Raw genomic sequence first — 18,021 nt, forward strand, 5'->3', positions numbered from 1 at the left:
TAGAAACAAGAAATTGATGCAATTCAAAATTAAATGGTCAAGCAAAGACAGGATGCTAATGAACTCTGTGATTTCTCAATTTTTGGAAGATAACAGGAAAATTGATATTTCTTGTTGATATGAGATCACCCCTAAATGACCACGCAAAAAACAACTACAAGCAGGATCTGGGAGAAGCTTGTGTAGTCTTCAAAGTGGAAATAGGACATTTTCAAAATATCTCTTTGAAAGAGTCATTTTCCAACAATTAAAGAAATTCAAGATGAGACACATATTTTTTCTCATGTTCAGATCATACTAAAAGTGACTGAACAGCATATATTTTGTGGTTATTATGTTTAGGGTAAAGGGTACTATTTATGTGTTTGTTTGTTTTTTGTTTTTGTTTTTTAGAGTTTGTGCTTCTATATTCTAAGGACAAAAAGAAACATATTTATAGTGCAGCTTTAGAGGGTTCTGCATTGGTTTCCCATATTTTTCCTGTATAGGCCTGTTTGAATTTACCTAAGCTTTAGCCTGAAAGACAAAAGACTTGTTGAAAAACATGTAAGAGCAAAGCACTTAATTGATTTCGTCAGTCTGGTAAAAAAAAAGAAAAGAAAAAAGTGCATATTTGTACATATCTAACTGTTCGGACCTCAGCATGGGACGAGGGTTGACTTGCAGTTCTTTTTGCAATTTTAATTGAAGACCCCTGTCATAGCCGATAGATTAGGGAAGACAAAAGAAAGGAGAAAAGGAGACAAAACTTGGAGGAAGCCAGGAAGGTTGCAACTAGCAAGTTTGGATGTGAGATGAAAGAGGGGAAGAGAAGGAGGAAACGAGAACTGTGTCGGGGAGGGAGGGTAAATGGAGAGCGGTCCATAAGCCCCTGGATGATGAGAGGGAGGCTGACTCTCCCAGGACAGATTTGACAGGTTTCAGAAGTTGGGGTGCCTGCAGCTAGAAGTGTCTGCCTGCACCCATAGGAGCAGTGGTGAGGGCTGGTGTGGAAATTGTGATTGGGAATATGTGCTTAAGACAAACAAAACAGAAGAAAGCGTGCCTGATGAAAGACGTGCGTGTGTGTGTGTGCGTGTGTGTGTTCTTTTGCTTATGTCACAGCATGAAGTACAAACTTTAAAAACTACAGGATGCGCTGCTTTCAAATCTGCAAGACTCTGACAAATACAGTAGTTTAATTGGCTTTTTGTTTACTTGCTGCCTGCATTCTACTGGTGCGTGATGTTAGAATTATGACATCCTGCATCCCAAAAAAAAAAGAAAAAAATGACACAGGCTTAGCTTTAACTCAAAATTAGTAGTTATCAGCTTATAGCTCATAATCAACTTACACAGCCAACTTGTTTGTGTTGCCTCAGAACGCTTGGATCAACTCTTGGATTAGGCAGAAACGAGCACACGCACGCTAGACGAATAAATAAATAAATGAAAAGGAGAAAGGGGGAGGAAAGGATCAACTTCTTTTCCTGCCTGCACAAACAGCTTAGTATTGGTGCAGTGCAGCCTGCAGAGAGCACCACCTTGCCAAAATAAAGATGAGCTGGGGCCTGTAGTAAAGGAGATGTCTGCCATGGGCGGCCCCTGAGATCTAATCAGAGGCCTTAATATCCCCCACAGTGAGAAGACCTTGGCCCCTCAGCCCCTTCAGCCCTGACACCCCTGACGCCCAACCCGGCTCAGTGCTCTGTTCAGCTTCGCTATGCTTTTGCTCCATGGCCAACAAACTCCACAAAGTTCTCTCTCTCCCTCTGCCTCCCCCCCCCCCTTATCGTTTCACATTCTCTGCAGGGAGAGACACAATGGCCGGCCACTGATCCTGTTTGGGTGTGTTTTTGGATTATTCCTTCCCCGTTTCTCTGTGTCCTCTTTATAACCCTCCTGGAGCCCTCCACCCCCCACCCCCCCTAAATGGCCATCATAAAGACATATTTCACTTGTGACTCCAGCTACCAAGCACTAATATGGCATCCTCTTGTTGCCCATTCCAATGAATCTCTTTATTGCAGGTTTCGTGCTAATTTGAACAATGATGACGATGACAAATAAAGTGTTTTTCTACACTAATTAAATGGTTACCACAGTTTTTGTTAACAAACACAATATTTTCTAATTTGCTTTAGCAGGCATAAATATTTACTTTTTAAGCCTACGTCTAAATGTGTAGATTAGTTTAAGAAGTTTTGAGCTCCCATTCATTATTTATGATTCTCACTGTAGAATTGTCAGAGCCATCAGTGTATTTTAGGCGCTGGCCCTTTAAATCATTGCCTACTTGCATATCAACAACTGCAGGGCTATAAACTGATAAACGCATAACTGATTAAATGCCTATCCGACTGGAAAAGGAAGAGATACACATGTTAACAGCAAGAAACAGCTACGTTGACATCCCAGTTGTGTTTGGCCGGTATTGTACAGTATTTGAAGGCCCCCCAAGTCTCAAATCCATTTTTATTTTTGCTGTATTGACTTTTTCCTCCTGTAGCCAAAGACATAATGAAGGCCTCCTGCAGCTGCTGTGACCTGCTTCTGTTCGGTATATGCAGACCAAACAGCAAAATAGAAAACCCAGTGTTTGTCAGTGCATGATTATTTTCAAATTATGCATTCCCCATAAAGAAAATGCAATTTTTCCCCCCAGATTATCACAGATACAAACATGTGGATGACATCTGTATCCTCAACCTTGAGCATCAGTGTTTTGTAACAGGCTGTAAAAGCAGCCGTCTATCTGAAATGATGTTTGCCTTCGTGTTGCTGCGAACATTAGTTTCAGAAATGGACTATGGAGTTGTTGTTTGTTCATTAGAGGAGGTTGTTCATCTCTGGTTAACATGCTCCCACGTTCCGGAGGCAGCTGTCGCCCAGGCATTAGCAGTCAGATGGCATCACAAGTGTCTGCTTTGAATCTAAACTTTTACTTCCCAGGTCAGAAGTGTGACATTCAGTGAATATCCGCCTTCCCTGGTGAGCTCAAATTGGGACACGTTAATACTGCCAGGCCACTACACGGGGCTGCAGCCACCCCAAAGCCATCTCTGACAGACACCTCACCTTTTGTGGGTGTGCTTTCCTTCTTTTTTTTTTTTTCTTCCTTCTTTTCATGGCCCCATGGTGCACACATTAGAGGAAAAGTTATTTTGAGCTGTAAGAAATTCAAATGAAGCCCCCACATGCTAACTTTTTCCAGAGCATCCAGACCTTTGAGATTAGACAGCCATCCTTAAAGCACAAGGGTCCGGGATAACAAACGGCACGTTTGAAGTGCTCCTTGGAGAATGTAGACACACACACACACACACACACACACTCTAAACGTGCACAACTGCGTCCCCGTTAGCCTTCCAGCATGGACTATGGCTTAATTAAAGCACAAATGCATGGTCTATATTTTTAAGTGCCAGCGAGTTGTGTGTTTATACGATGGTGGATGTAGCCTGTGTCTGTATGAATAACTAGTGCAACAACATGAATATTTATAATGTCAATATAATAACTATGTAGACTAATGGAGGCCATGTTTTGCACTTGAAGCCACGCAAATTTTATGCGGTTGTTTATTTTCGCACTAGTTATCCCAACTGTGGCGCTAAATAAAGAGCATCATTATTCCCAAAGCATTACGCATTCACCAGCTCTGGTGTGATTGTGACCACTGTCGTTTCAATTTTACATTTAAATTGTTCTGTTGGGTTTTTTTTTTTAAATTATATATCTCATAACAGTGTGTTTCCTGAAAGCTCATTCATTTGTTTGTTATTAAGTTATTTTCCTTGCCTTCTGACATAGCACGTCATCAGTTGTTGTTGTTTTTTTGTTCAGGCTTATGCAATCACGGTTTTGCTTTTGTTCCGTTTATGCAATTCAACAAGGCCCCGCTCTAATTTGCATCAGTCAGCAGTGAGAGGGAAAGAATGTAGGCGTCTTACGCTGACATTTTTTAAACTTGCCAAGTCTTGTTATTTACATTTATTTATGTCTTCTCTGTGTCTGTGTTTCTCCTCCCATGTCTGTAGTGTTTGTCCACGCCAATAAGCTCCAGCAGCACATCTTCTCTGCCCACGGCCAGGAGGATAAGATCTACGACTGCTCACAGTGCCCACAGAAGTTTTTCTTCCAGACAGAGTTACAGGTGAGCCCTGGGCCGGCTGGTAGTCGCAGCAAGTGTGACTACTAATCACATATGACAGCTTATCAAACACTAAACAGCTCTCAATACTTGCCATCCCCACTACTCCGGCTGGTATGAGAGACTCAGAAGGAATTATTTCAGTGTGTTTCCAAAACTCATTTGTGATGTGCAGATATGATTTGATTTGCTTATTAGACCAGCCGAGCACTAAAATATCTGGATTTAGAGGATTAGCGGAATGTTCGTTTTTGAAGAGGTAATTACATGCAGTGCAGCAGCAAAAAACACAGTTGAATCAATATGCCTGCATCTCCCCTCCTAATCACAGAGGAGGCCTCATGGCTAAATATGAGCTTTGTCCTCAGGGAGACCGTATCTGCCCTTCAACAAAGTTAGTATTTGGACTTATGAACTCGCAATGTTAGAGAGATAATCCTTTTTCTTGCAATCTTTTTTTGTCTGGTCCTCAGAGAACCTGAAATATGAAACAGACCTATTATATGATTTCACAGCGGTGGTGTTTTCAAGCAGCTCTGCTTTGTTTGGGGTTTCTCTACCCTACAGATGCCACAATTCTCATGTCAGATCTTTGTGTCCTGAAAATGAATAAATTGAGAGTGATTAGCACTTTCGAGCTAATCATCGAAATACCTCTTTTTTCGCCTTTCAGTGCAGAGAGAACCCGATAGCCCCTGACCACATCCGTCAAGTACAGTTCATCTACCTGAATCTTAGGATTAGCTCTGTGTATTAACAGGTAGCCAGAGGAAGTATACAAGTCTCGGCTGCCCATTGATTGGCAACGATTTTCATATTGAGATTCAGGTTGTAAACACAGAGGCACGTGTCTGCCAGGAGGAAGGTGAGTGTGATCATTATCCGCTGGTCATTTGAGCACAGAGACCATGAATAAAACAATCCACCATCATGTAGCTTCACCACACACAAGGATATTTAACAAGCCTCGTGCACCTCGGAGTTTTTTCTCATTCGTGCCACGGACCTCTATTTATCACATTTTCATCTCTCATTGGCACAAGCATTCTCTATGTAGCAAGGATTTGTTGCAAGCACCTGTAAACAATACCAAATAACCTGGGGATGTTTTCCTACTTTTTTCATTTGACATTTTTGGAAGGACTTGATCTTCACCTCCCAGAGCTGCTGTTTCATGCATGATTATGTTGTTGTAGAAGCTACGAGAAGAAGCCGGGGTCAGAACGTGAAAGACTGATTGCACTTTGTTAAGAAACAAAGAGTTATGAAAGGAGAAAAAGGATGGGTTTGAGGGGTTAGATGATCGTTGTGCATGACCTGCGCTGTTACGTGTGAGGAAACGTTCATGCTATTGAAACACATGTAGTTCAGATAAATGTGGATTAACGTGGTGTTCACAAAACATTCATAATATCAGAGATTATTTACATCGTAACCAACTCAAAGTTTCCATAACTCCCGAACGTAATATAAGATTTACCTTTTTCACCATCCATAGTTCAACACCCAGTGAGGATTGGAGTTTTTAGTTGTTTATTTGCGGTTGCCATTTCCCATGCATCACACTTCAAAATGTCTCACTGACACGGGGCAGTCGTTTGTCAGTCTGTCTGAAGTGGAGCTGTCTTCCAGCAGAGAGAGAAGTAGAAGCTCTCTCTTTTTTGCCCAGTCTTGAGTTTGGAGCCTCTCCCTGTTTCTACCTGACACTCTGGCCCACTCGCAGGCTGCCTGGGCTCCTCATCTCTCACAGTAGTCGTAGGGGTCAAAGGGCCAGTGCAAGCTGGGAGAAGGAGCGGCGAGAGGGAGAGCTGCCACAGCAGGTGAAGGGAAGCAGGAACGATATTTTATTAATTTGCTGCTGAGATCCTGAAACAGACCAAAGGCTGTGACAGGTATCCAGTGCACTGCTCCACATCCTCCCCCACTGCCTCCCCCCATGAACTCTACCCTGCGAGGGTCTAGCCAATTTTCACCAGCCTGTCGAGATGGATGATGGGAGAGCATCCGTCTAATCAGCCCTCCTAGGACCCCCCTCCCAGCCGCCTCCCTCAGACTGGCCAGATTGACTGACTCCTGGGCCTGTGTGCCCCAGAATCCAGATTCCAAAAGAGAATAATCTCTCTTGCTTTCCCTCTCTCCCTTCTTTCAATTCTCTCTCTTTCCTCTTTCTCTCAGACACACACACACACACACACACACACAAAAGAAATATAAACACTGAGATGCATGGACAACCATTCCCTTCAAAACTCTCAGAAGAACTTACCTCCCCCATCACACATGCTCCCCATGCCTCTACCACATGCATCCTTCTCCCTCACCCCATTAAAATATGGAGGAAAGTCTAGATATTTCATGAGGTGCTGATGGAGAGGGCAACGGTCTGCTCTCACTGACCCTCAACTCCTGCCAGCTTCTTGAGCAACAAGGAGACATGGCTTTAATGCATCTAGCCCAAATAAGATCCCCCGTTCTGTATTTTTCATACCAGCTGCCCCCCCCCCCCCTCATGAGAAGCTAAAAAGTCTCTCCGGGTAACACCAAGTCGGAATGTGAAACTTAATAAACTTCTTTCTCTCTCTACACTTCCTTCAGATACTCCAGTATTTCCTACTTACAGAAGTGCGCCTCTGACGACTGGATTAATTAGCCAGATTCATTAACTGATGGATGTGCAGTATTAGCCACAGCTTAAATCTGACATTTCTCTCAGCGCAGTTCATATATGGAGAAACCGCACATGTTCAGCCCATGCGTAGTTAGCGGAGGGCAGCGATCAGAGGCTTTGTGACGATCCCAATCCTTCCAAAGACGAGACAAAGAGATTCAAGTTACACAACATTGAAGATGACATTTTCTGCTTGAGATTCCCTTATTCCTTTTAAAAACGGGCTGCCCCCCACCCCCACAAATCCTGTAATTTCATTATCTTTCTTCGGAAGTGACACAAGATTGTAAATCATGTGTTAAGTCGTCAGAAGGGTAGAGGGTTTTTGCGATACTGTGAGACTTCTCCCTCTCCTCAGACGCCCGCAGGACACGCACCTTAATTGGAGTGTCTTTTAAAAGGATTCCTTCAAAGACAATCCAGAGCTCCATGGCCTTAATGAGTGCTGAAAGTGACAAGAGCACATCTGCATCATGTTCTACTTCCCCACACAAATGAGATTCTCCTCTCCCCATGTGATGGCCATTATTGCCAAGCTGTGACCAATTCTGCTGTTTTAATTAAGCATATTTATAGGCTTCATGGTCAGCAGGTGTAAACAGAAATGCATGTCATAATGTTCATGTAAGATGGAAAAATAGGGAGGCAAGGGCGGGCATGGGTGGAGAAAGCAGGAAGTAGGAAAGAGAGTATGAAAATGGAAAAACAAATAAGGTTTAAAAACAATATTTTTTGCACGTTCATATCAAGAAATCTCAAGAATGGTGCTTTTCAGTGTGAGGCACTGGGATCTAATTCCCCAAAAGTTTTTTTTTTTTGTTTTTTTTTTTCATGATTTTTAGAATATGCCCCCAAAAATGCCTTAACTGCCCTACGTCCCAAAAGTGTCTCGCAAAAGCAAAGCTTCATGTTTGTGTCCCTAAGTGGCTGTCATATTCTCTAAATGTCTTGATCTGCCAAGTATGACAGCTCTTCATGCTTTTGAAAGTTGTATATATATTCTTTTCCTTTTATATGACAACTTGTTTTCTTCTTCATCACCCCAGGTGCTCGGATTCTGTCACCGTCTCAAAGCTGCACCACGAAATAAAAGAACCATGTATTAGAAGCTTGTGAGGCACCATCATTAATATTTAAGCTTATTTATAATTATGTACAACACTGTACACACACTGTAAACGGGGACGTAAACACCCTTAGATGAGTGGTGATGTATCACAATAATGGTGTTCTAGTTTTGTAGATAGATCAGAATTAGACAGCATGACAGACCTAATGATCCTGGGAGGATATTTGTGCATGTGTGTATACATTTACGTGCATGCTGTATGTATTTTTGTTTGTGGCTGTCTCTCCCAGGGTCTGAAATGTGAGCGCAAACACATTGTCTAGAGGGAGACATGACAAAAACTCCCAGAAGCCTTTGAGCTGTTCTTTTTTTCTTTTTCCTGTGTTGCACCACTGGGGAAAGTTAAATACAAACAAAGAAGAGACGCCTGGCGTACTGCGCTAGAATCCATCACTGGATTTCTCCCTCAAAACACGTTTCCTCTACTTTTCTTAGTTCACTTTTGAACAACTTTGATAAATGCCATTTTAAGCGCTTCTCAGGAAATTCACCACAGGTTTAATTTACTTCCTGTCGTGATTGATTTCCAAGCACCTATTATGCTGTTGATGTTAACAGAACGCAACAGAGGCCAAATAAACAGCATTAGAACAATTATTCCCCGTTGAATTCCATATTTACACATTAAAACGGCGAGTCGGCACCCGATGTCAGTGTTGGTTTAGGGCGCTGATTGACAGCGGTCATTTAAAAGCTCATTTGTTGATTTTCTCCTCAATTTGAATGAAAAAACAAAAACAGGAGAGTGCATTTGACTGTCACCTCCTTCTGAAAGAGGATATGCAGGAGAACATTTAGTCCAAATAAACCCCCAAATTTGTATCATGCAACACATGAGGGTTTGAGGGGAGGGAGGGAGGGAGGGGTGCTCTGTGGCATCCCAAGTAAAAGTCTGTCCCTGACTGAAGTGGTTAAATGTGAGAATAATTGTGTTTTGTTTCTGGGACTGACATGTGGAACCCCATGGACCCCATCTCCCTCCCAGTGACAGGCAGAGATCTTCCCCCCTCGCTCTGTCTAATTAGAGGATGTAGCCCAGGGCTCATGTCCCAGGAAGACCCATCCCCCTCCCAAGATGGCTCCCCTAAGAAAGCCCTTAATTGGGTTCTTTAGTCATAGTCTTCATTTTGGTTGGAAAGGCATCTGTGTGTTGCTATCACCTCAGAATACAGTTTGTATCGCTCTCTTGTGTTTTTTTTTCCTTCTCTCCTTTTTCCTCCCTCTTGCTGGCCCTCTCTCTATTGCTTTCCTTCTCCCCATCTCCCACTCTCTCCTCACTTAATGAGGCCCCATAATAACACAGCAGTTGTGCAGTTGTTTTGCTACCTCAGTCAAACAGCAGGATCACTGCATAGTGTGTTTCTAGTACCATTCGCTTGTCTACTTAGACAGGGTAATGAGTATCATTTGGAGCTACAAAGCACCGGCCCACAAAAAGGGTGGTCCGTCATCTCTGGTTACACCTCAGAAGCATTCACTTTGGGTAGTTAGACGTCTAATCAAAGCATTTCAAACATTATAGATTTATTACATGTTTTTACAAGCGCTCGGTGAAAAAAGAAAAATGTCCAGACACAAAATGATACACATGGAAGACATTGAAATCCATTTGTGTTGTCAACTCCACCCTATGGTGTTGTGCTGTTAGTGTATGACCATGACTCCCCGGGCACCTTGCTTCAAATGAGGCGGTCTGTTACTATGGAGACCATGCCGGTTGTGGCACAACATTGTTTGGGGTCAACCTTCCCCACGGCCGGATAAGTGATGACTAGCGAGGAATGCCAACTGCCATATTATTTATTTATTTGATTGTGTTCTTCATTGGCTAAACTATCCAGCAGTAAGCCTGGCCTGAGCTCAAAGCTGGAAAGGATTACTCCCTTAGTGGACTGGTCAACGGAAGGGAATGCACAAGGGGAGGATTGAGTCAATACTGGACTGAGTTCAACATACCATGGAACATCAAGGCAGAATGCAGCACTCTTGTCTTCCCCCCACAGCAGCTTACACTGCTGCGGAGAGAAAAGGCACAACGAGAGTTTCGCAGAATTTCCCGACAAACAATGACACTGTTTCCAACTGTGGTCCGTCATTAATATCTCAATCATCATCTAATTGTAATGTAACTTAAATCTTCAAGTTTCTTTGTTTTAAGTCGCTGCAGTTTCGATGCTCGAAGAAAGATCACAGGTTATTTGCTTAAGTGTCGTTTGATGACATTGTCTGATGTGTTAATTAAATTCCTGAGTGATGAGTATGGGTATGCACAGGTCTCAGTGGTTTTGTGCACACTCCCTGTGCTCCAGATGCAGCTTTCCAGACTTACTGTAATGTCAGCCATGCGGGATGAGAGAGAAATTAGGCACAGGCTGATAAGACTTTTAATCAGAGTTTAGAGGGGGGTGTTGAGAGTCTCTCTCAATAGGTTTTTATTCTAGATTAACTAAATAACACACCCTTAGCTACAGGGCTCAAAATTAATGTCTACTACTTGCAAAAAAAAAGAAAGTAAAAATACATAGTTTATCAGGTGTAAACGTAACACCTGATTAACTTACAAGAACAGATGTATGTTTTGCTGTTGAACTAGTGCATCAACAGAAACAAAAACCTAAACGTCATAATCTTCAAGTAATTAACTATAAAAACAAAATCTGTTATTTTTGGTATTTTATTACACAGTTCTTTTAAAGAAATGTAATAATTACAGAAGAACCTTATAAGAACACAATATAGAAACATGAATAATTGTACTATATTCAGTATAAAGTTCATGCATGTTCTTTTTTTATGTACAGATCAAATTTAATTTCTACTCTTTTTAGAGTATATATTATTCAAATATTGTACTGGAAGTTGTTGTTGTTGTTGTTTTTTTAACAATTGCTTTGCACGCATTAATACATTTGTTTATTTATTCAGCACTAAATCATGCACCAATATTAATTTTGGTTATGCAGCATATGCAGTAAATATCAATGCACCATTACGATTGATATACGGAGCACTTTGGACCTGAAAGCCGACATAATGTTCTAGTCGGATTGCTTGTGCAAAGTGCACACTGCTTTGTGTGTGTCTGAGACGCTTTGAAAATAGTCGCTATCGCTCACTCAGCTCTGAAAGCACTCAATGAAGTCTGGGTTTAATGGGATGTCCTGGATAACGTCAGGCAGGGGAGCAGACGCAGTGAACTCACCGTAACATGTGCTCTGCAGGTTTTTAACGCTATGCTAATCAAACATTGTTAGCCTCACGTTTAATCTTCGGTTTCTCTTTGTGATGTTGGACAATAGGGAAGATTGTCTTTACAGCTAGATCAGATTAAAGGGAGAGAGTGTGTGTGTGCTGGTCTGCTGAACTGATGTAAGAGATGCACCTCTGTTGCCTAACTGGAGGCCGGGTGCTGTCGATGGAGACCAGAGCATTGGGGAACCGCGTTAAAAATGATTGGTTAATAAATCAACTCCCCAGCCTCCATACACTTTCCTAATCTTTGCCCCCCCCCCCCCCCCTACAACTGCACGCCATTTTCATACTCTCCTTCTCTGCAGCAGAGTTAAATTCCTTAGACGTGTTGCACCTGTTTGCATGGGTACACAAGAACCCTGCCGGATGTTCCCCCTCATTTTCCACTAGCCCTGAGGGCGTTGCAGAAGAGTGATGTAATCAGATGAAAGTGGTGGTTTAACTGTGGCACGAAGCCGGAGAGAATAAGAGAAGGGGGGGGGGGGGGAGAAAGAGGCTTGCTCCGAGCCAATGCAGCCAGTCTTCATAAGGGAAAAGCATCTGCGCATTATTGATCAGAGCAAAATTTAATTTAGTGGAGAATTGACTGCTATAGTTTACCTGAACACTGCTGGTTACTCAGCTCTGCAGCAGACCTGTGTGGCCAGCAGGTGGTTGAAAGGAACCAGAAGGAGATTAAGGGTTGGATAGAAAAGGAAGAAAACGGATAAGAGGAACGGCGGAGTTTCAGGGGGGAATAGGATGGCATGGAAGGAGGGAGTCAGGATGAGAGCTAAAAGGCTTAATGGAGGGCATCTAATCCTAAATTGCAGTGGTTCTGGTGTGACACCATTAGTGACATCCTTCTTGTCAGGGCAGTGGACATTTTGGTCATTTTCTGCTATAAGAAGTCTATTATGAGGTTTCACATTTTATTTGACATTTTTGCGGTGGAGCTGTAGGTATTTAACTGTCAGCGCTGGTGCAGATGTACTCGACGAACCTGACAAGTATGAAGACTGCAAAGTAAATTTACCTCCTCCCCACCTCCCTTCCACCTTCCATAGTCATACACAGAACAGTTTATAGCTATTCTGCGGGGTTCAGTATCCACAGAGATAAAGGTATCAGTTACATTTTCTTTTAATGTCCCCGAAACACACACACACACACACAACCCCACCCTCTTCCTGTATTTCCCCCTAGTCTGCATGGCTGCCACAGCCACTGAAGTCGTTTAACACCGTCCTTGAGAAAGCCCTCAGCGAGAAAACTCGTGGCATGTTTAAGGAAAAGGTAGAATGCAGTGTGTGTCATACAGAGAAGGGACATGCAGTGGGGGGAGCCGGTCCCCAGAGGGGTTATTTTCCCCTCTAATAGCTGTTACGAGCCCTACATTATATCCAAGGAGCTACATTCCTTTGGGGTCCACTACACACACGCACACACACAAACACACACATACCTAGACGCACAGGCAAACTCACACAAAGGTATGCACACTCAGTTGAGCACAAGTTTTCTCTGTCTGTTTCTCTCTCTCTCACACACACTCGCACACACACACACACACACACACACACACACACACACACACACACACACACACACACACACACACACACACACACACACACATACATTAGTCCACGCTGCTATGGTCGCTTCGTGTCAATATCCTGCCATTTGAAGTCACGTACTGCAGGGGCTTCTGGGAGTCGCCAAGGAGCCAGGCTGACGGGTAATGGGCCGCATTCATTAATAAGGTTGCGGTGCTCCTGTCCCTCCTCAGCAACACCAAGGATGTCTTCACCGGGGGTGGGGAGGGGGGGGTGTTGGTGGAGTGCAAGGAGGGGTTGGAAGTGAGGGAGGGAAAGACAGGGTCCCGTGGGGAGTTTCCTCCCAGACTCACTTAAAGGAGCTTTATTTTAGCAGCAGAGGAGAGAGAAGCAGAGAAGCTGTCCAAGACCACCTCTTTAAAAAAAGGGAGAGCAGGGCCCAGGCGAGCGACGCTAACCCCGACAAGGGTCATACTCCTGCTCCCCATCAAACAGGTTATTACCCCACCTGTCGGGAAGTAATCGCCCTCACTGAAAGGAAAGCTGTCGAGGTGTTTAAATGCTTTATATGGAGGCAACCGAAAGGGTAAAGAGGGAAGGAATGAATGCAAGGGGAGGGCTAATAGTGGTCTCTCAGCACCGCCCGAGGGATTCTGCTCCAACAGGACTGAAGGTGGCTGCTTTGGTAAACCCTCTCACTGAGGTTGCGGTAATCATATCAGATTTTCCTTTCTTTTTTAAACAGTAAACTCATACATGCAGCAAAAAAGTGTGTGTGGAGTGGAGGCATGTGTGTGTGTCTGAGTGTGCGTGCCTGCTGATGAGTCTGTGACAGGTGTGTCTAGTCCGTGCCAGTTTAGAGAATCCAAGGCCGTGTTTTAAACAGAGCGCAGCTAGTGGGGCATGTAGTTTGCATTAAAGGGATTAGCAGTCACTTCAAAAGATGACCTGGATTCAGCCCACCAGGGACACCAGTTACACACCCCCTGGTCCACACTCCCTTTAAAGAACCTGGCACAGCTGCCCCACTGCAACCACTCTCAGTGGTCCGTGTGTTTGCGTGCGCATAAATTTTTGGCAGTACAGAAAAACAGAGCGATATCGTCTGCTTGTTATCCTGTCACAGTGAATTGTGTACCTGTTCACAGCAGTGTAGACGATCCAATCATCAGTGGCCTCAATAACTGCACCTGAAGTATTTCTTAACTATTTTCACATTTTTGCAAAAAATTTTTTGGTGGATAATTAAAATATCATCGGGTTTGTCAGTCCATTTTTATGCATTTTGTTTGCAAGCTTTGATAAGCTTTTGATAGGTTGCAGTTATTCTGAGGAATGACGTCTGTCAGTATTGTTTTTCAAAAATTAGCAAAGCCGATTTTAGCCAAATTAGTCGATTGCTCTTGATCAGCACACGCTGACATGTTCTAAGTTAAGAATCTCATTTCTTTCTAAAAGTGGCAAAGTTTCTGCTAGGATAATCAAAAGACGGTGATTGTAAATCAAATTTCAAGGCGTAGTGCATCGGTGTCCTTGGTATGGAAGATGAGTGATTTTCCGATATCCTTTTAAATAAAGGACAAAAGAAATGAAAGATACATTTGTTGTATGTGATCATAATGTTTCCCCCCGTCTCTTTTTGTGTCTTTGCAGAACCACACGTTGACTCAGCACAGCAGTTAACATGGCAAAGATCAGCGAGAACAAGGATCACGTGACGTGGAGAATAATGCCTGACCGCCAATTACCGTCAGTGCAGTTTCCCACTGACCGGCTTGCAATGAGCTTTCAATTCAGTTACACCACAAGGAACCCTACCACAGGAAGAAAAAAAGAAAAGAAAAGCAAAGCAAAGAAAATAAAAGAAACAGGGGGAGAGAGCATAAAAGAACCCTCTCCGTTTTTCACTAACCATTATTTCAAAAATAAAGAAAAGCCAACTTGTTTGTACATAGAATTCTTCATGTGTTGCTTAACTACAGCTATATTGCAATCTTATACAGTATTTGCCAATGTACAGTTTGAAATGTTTGTTCATAAAACAAGGGGGAACAAAGATCAATGACAATGTCAATCAGACCAGATGGGACTCCACCAGCTGTGTAAAGGAGAAACAGGGTGCCGCTGAGAGTGTAGGAAGCTGTAGGAATCGGCAAGTGTTGTCAGGAGGACTCTTTTCATCAGCGCTGCTCCTACTGCGCAGCATGTCAGACCCTATCCTGACATGGTCAATCATTATTTAGAAGAGCGCGCTTCACCGATGTAAACCGAGTTCTTGCTTGTCCGTGGTAACATGGTCGCCTGAGGAGAACGGTCGGGATAACGGCATGCGCGACTATTCCGTACTGCCTCTGATGGAGTTCAGATGAGAGTATTAAAAAAAAAAAGGGGAAAAAAAAAAAAAGCAACAGAGAACAGAAAAACAGGACAGGATGCTGATATATGCAAACTCAGTGACACAGATATGGAAAAGGCTAGTTCCTCTGGTTGGCTCGTGAACAGAGGCGTGAAGCTCCCATGTGACTCTCAGAGCATGGGGAAATCTCCGGCCCACTGACTCAACCTGTACATTTCTGTTGCTAATGTTTACTGCTCGTTGAAGCCTGGAGATTACTGGAATATTTTTTTTTCTTTATATTTAGCTTTTCTTTCACAGTGCTGGCGTTAATCCATTCAAATTTGGGGTCATGATGAAGCCTGAATACACTTTTCGTTCGTCTCGGGGATAAACCATCGTTGAACTCCATCCCTGGCTCTCCTGGAGAGTGCCCAAGTACCCCCTCTTGTTGCTTTGCAGTGTTCCATTGCTCTCTGCTCAAGCTGGAAGCCACTGTGGCATCATCATACAAAACTTTAAACCTATTCTGTCATGTAAATGTTTTGCATTCATTGAACCTGAGATGCACTTTTGTATAAAACTTTAATGTTTTGACATTTTGATTGAGAATTGTTCGTACACAGTTTACAGGAAATCACCATCTCCTGCAGCGAAAGGACATTTAACTCTGATGTTATTAAAATGTATTGTACAAATATGGAGCTCTGTATTTGGCAGACCTCGTTTTTTTGTGTTGCACATGTGATGAAAATATTAAATACTGTATGAGGACATGGCTTCACTGTCTCATCATTATTCTGTTTATAATAGTTACTTACAATAGTGTGTGCATGTGTGTATCTGTGTGTGTATCAGGTGGGGGGTGGGGGGGGGCATGACCAATTAACCCATCAGACAAGACCAATGACGGCAGGAACGCAATCATCATCAAAAGCTTACACTGCTTCTTTTTTTTCTTTCTTGTGCATCAAATTGCATCCTATTTTTCTCTCTCACTAACAAACATCTGAGCATCTTCAGGGAGGTCTGTGTTATTAATGACTCCATTACCCATCACCCTGTGCGGTCCAATTCTACACACCCCTCGTGCTTGGTCTATTTAGGGAGCCTCCAGCGCTCCGAGAGACCGAGGATGAGATTCTTCTGCCATTGTGGAATGGGACAAATCCCATGCAACAACATCTGTCCATCCCCTCAAATGATTCATCAGTAGTGGCACGAAAGCAGCGCTACATTTGCTGAAGAATTCAGTTTTTGTTTTAAAACGCCTCAACACTACAGATCATCACACTGTAACTAGGTTAAACCACGAGTAACAAATGACGGCAGACACTGTGTTTTATTTCACTCATAAATATCGCATATCTGTGCATATTTCAAATATATAAGAATGCAAGGAGAAGCACAATAATATTACTGCATGCACTAGTTTCATCCATTATGCACAGTGTGTATGAAAAACATAAATGAATTCCCTGTGGGTGTTAATATAGACACTCATTTGTCACTGATAATGATTTTAAAATAAATCAGGGGTTTTCTGAATCTTGTCTTATTAAATTTGCTTGTTTCAATCAAAAGCACATGTAGTTGACATAGATTAGCTTTTATTACATTACTTAAATGAGAATCGGGTGAAGAACGGATGGGGCCATTCTCGGCGACAGAGTTCCACAACCCTTCCTCCGAGTCAGAGATGGTACGGCCCAACATTAACTGTCATTCTGAATGCAAGCTGGGCATCCATTAAACAACTTTGCTAGCATCTCCCTGTGCCAGGCACTTTTAATAAGCTTCAAGGGCATTAGAACGGGTCCAGAACTTTGCTTTGCCAGAGATGGACTGGCCCACATCATCCATTACATTAAATTGGGTGGCGGCCTCCAGCTCATATTTATGATTTAATTAAATTCACTTGTGAGGCGTATCAGAAGCACTGTGGCCTCCCTTTTAACGCCAGCCTAAGCAGCAAACACACACGCGCGCACACACCCACACACACATATACACACATGTGCATGCAGCTACACATATGAGTGCATACCCAATCGCTCTGACAGTCGCCCAAGTGTGAGACATTGTGGGCGCTTTGGCAGGGGCGTTCTCAAGGGCTCATTTAAAGCAATATAATTACACAGCCCCCAAGTAAGTTCTTCCATCAGAAAGTAGCAGAATGGATGGCATTTTCTGAGATAACTCAGCCAGGCCCATCCTCTGTGGTGTAATCATCTGAACATAAACTCAATGTAAGTGGCTTTCAATGCTGCTGTAAGAAGATGGCTAGTTGTTAGTGGAAGTGGACAGTCAGGCCAGATGTTTGGGAGTAAGTGGAACACTGCTCTTCCTCTCCTGGATGTTTGTTTGACAGGCTAATACCCATATTCCTCTAACGTAAAAGAGGCACAGGCTGTCTGACTTCATTAAAGCCTTATGAGGATCTACTGAACCTGTGTATGTTGTATGTATGTTGCTAACCTGGAAACCACGCCATAAGTTATAATGTAATGCGAGTATGCATTGAGCCTTCATCCCTCTCGTTCCCCTTGTCCTTGCTATAACTCTTCTTTGGTGTAAAATTTAGTTTGGTGAAAACTCCACATTGTTAGCTGTGCATTCCTCCCACTGAAGGAGACCTCAGAGACCTCTTATGGCATTCAATATGTGCGCCCAAGCGTGAGATCCAGATCCATTTGGCTGGGAGATCCACTGGGAGTGTCTGGGGTAACCCAATCTCTCACACCGGCACTCCACAGCCTAAGAGCCATCTTTTCATTTTAGAACTGTGTCAGCAAAATGGACGCCTTAACCTCAACATGCAGGACTGCCACAGTGTTTATGGATCAAGGACAAATGTGTTTTATTTGTCTTTTGTCTATGTCTTGTGTATTTTTGGATGCAGTCTTACTCTGTGGTGGTTTTAGGAATATGAATAGCAGTAAAACATTCAAAAAGCTGTATGTCAAA

At 43.1% G+C, this 18,021-nt stretch overlaps 1 protein-coding gene across 3 annotated transcripts in view; it reads left to right on the forward strand.

Annotated features, from left to right (window-relative positions):
• The window catches only part of LOC137611900 (zinc finger protein 521-like), an 88,503-nt gene extending 72,670 nt beyond the window's left edge, over nucleotides 1-15,833 (forward strand). For all 3 annotated transcript variants that reach the window (XM_068340057.1, XM_068340059.1, XM_068340058.1), the window contains 2 exons: nucleotides 4,020-4,135; nucleotides 14,373-15,833. In XM_068340057.1, coding sequence (XP_068196158.1) covers nucleotides 4,020-4,135; nucleotides 14,373-14,402 — 146 coding nt within the window. In that variant the 3' untranslated portion in view covers nucleotides 14,403-15,833. The remainder of the gene's footprint in view (nucleotides 1-4,019; nucleotides 4,136-14,372) is intronic.
• Nucleotides 15,834-18,021: the final 2,188 nt, after the last annotated feature.

Source organism: Antennarius striatus, chromosome 18 (genome assembly GCF_040054535.1).
Source record: "Antennarius striatus isolate MH-2024 chromosome 18, ASM4005453v1, whole genome shotgun sequence".
Lineage (NCBI taxonomy): Eukaryota > Metazoa > Chordata > Actinopteri > Lophiiformes > Antennariidae > Antennarius > Antennarius striatus.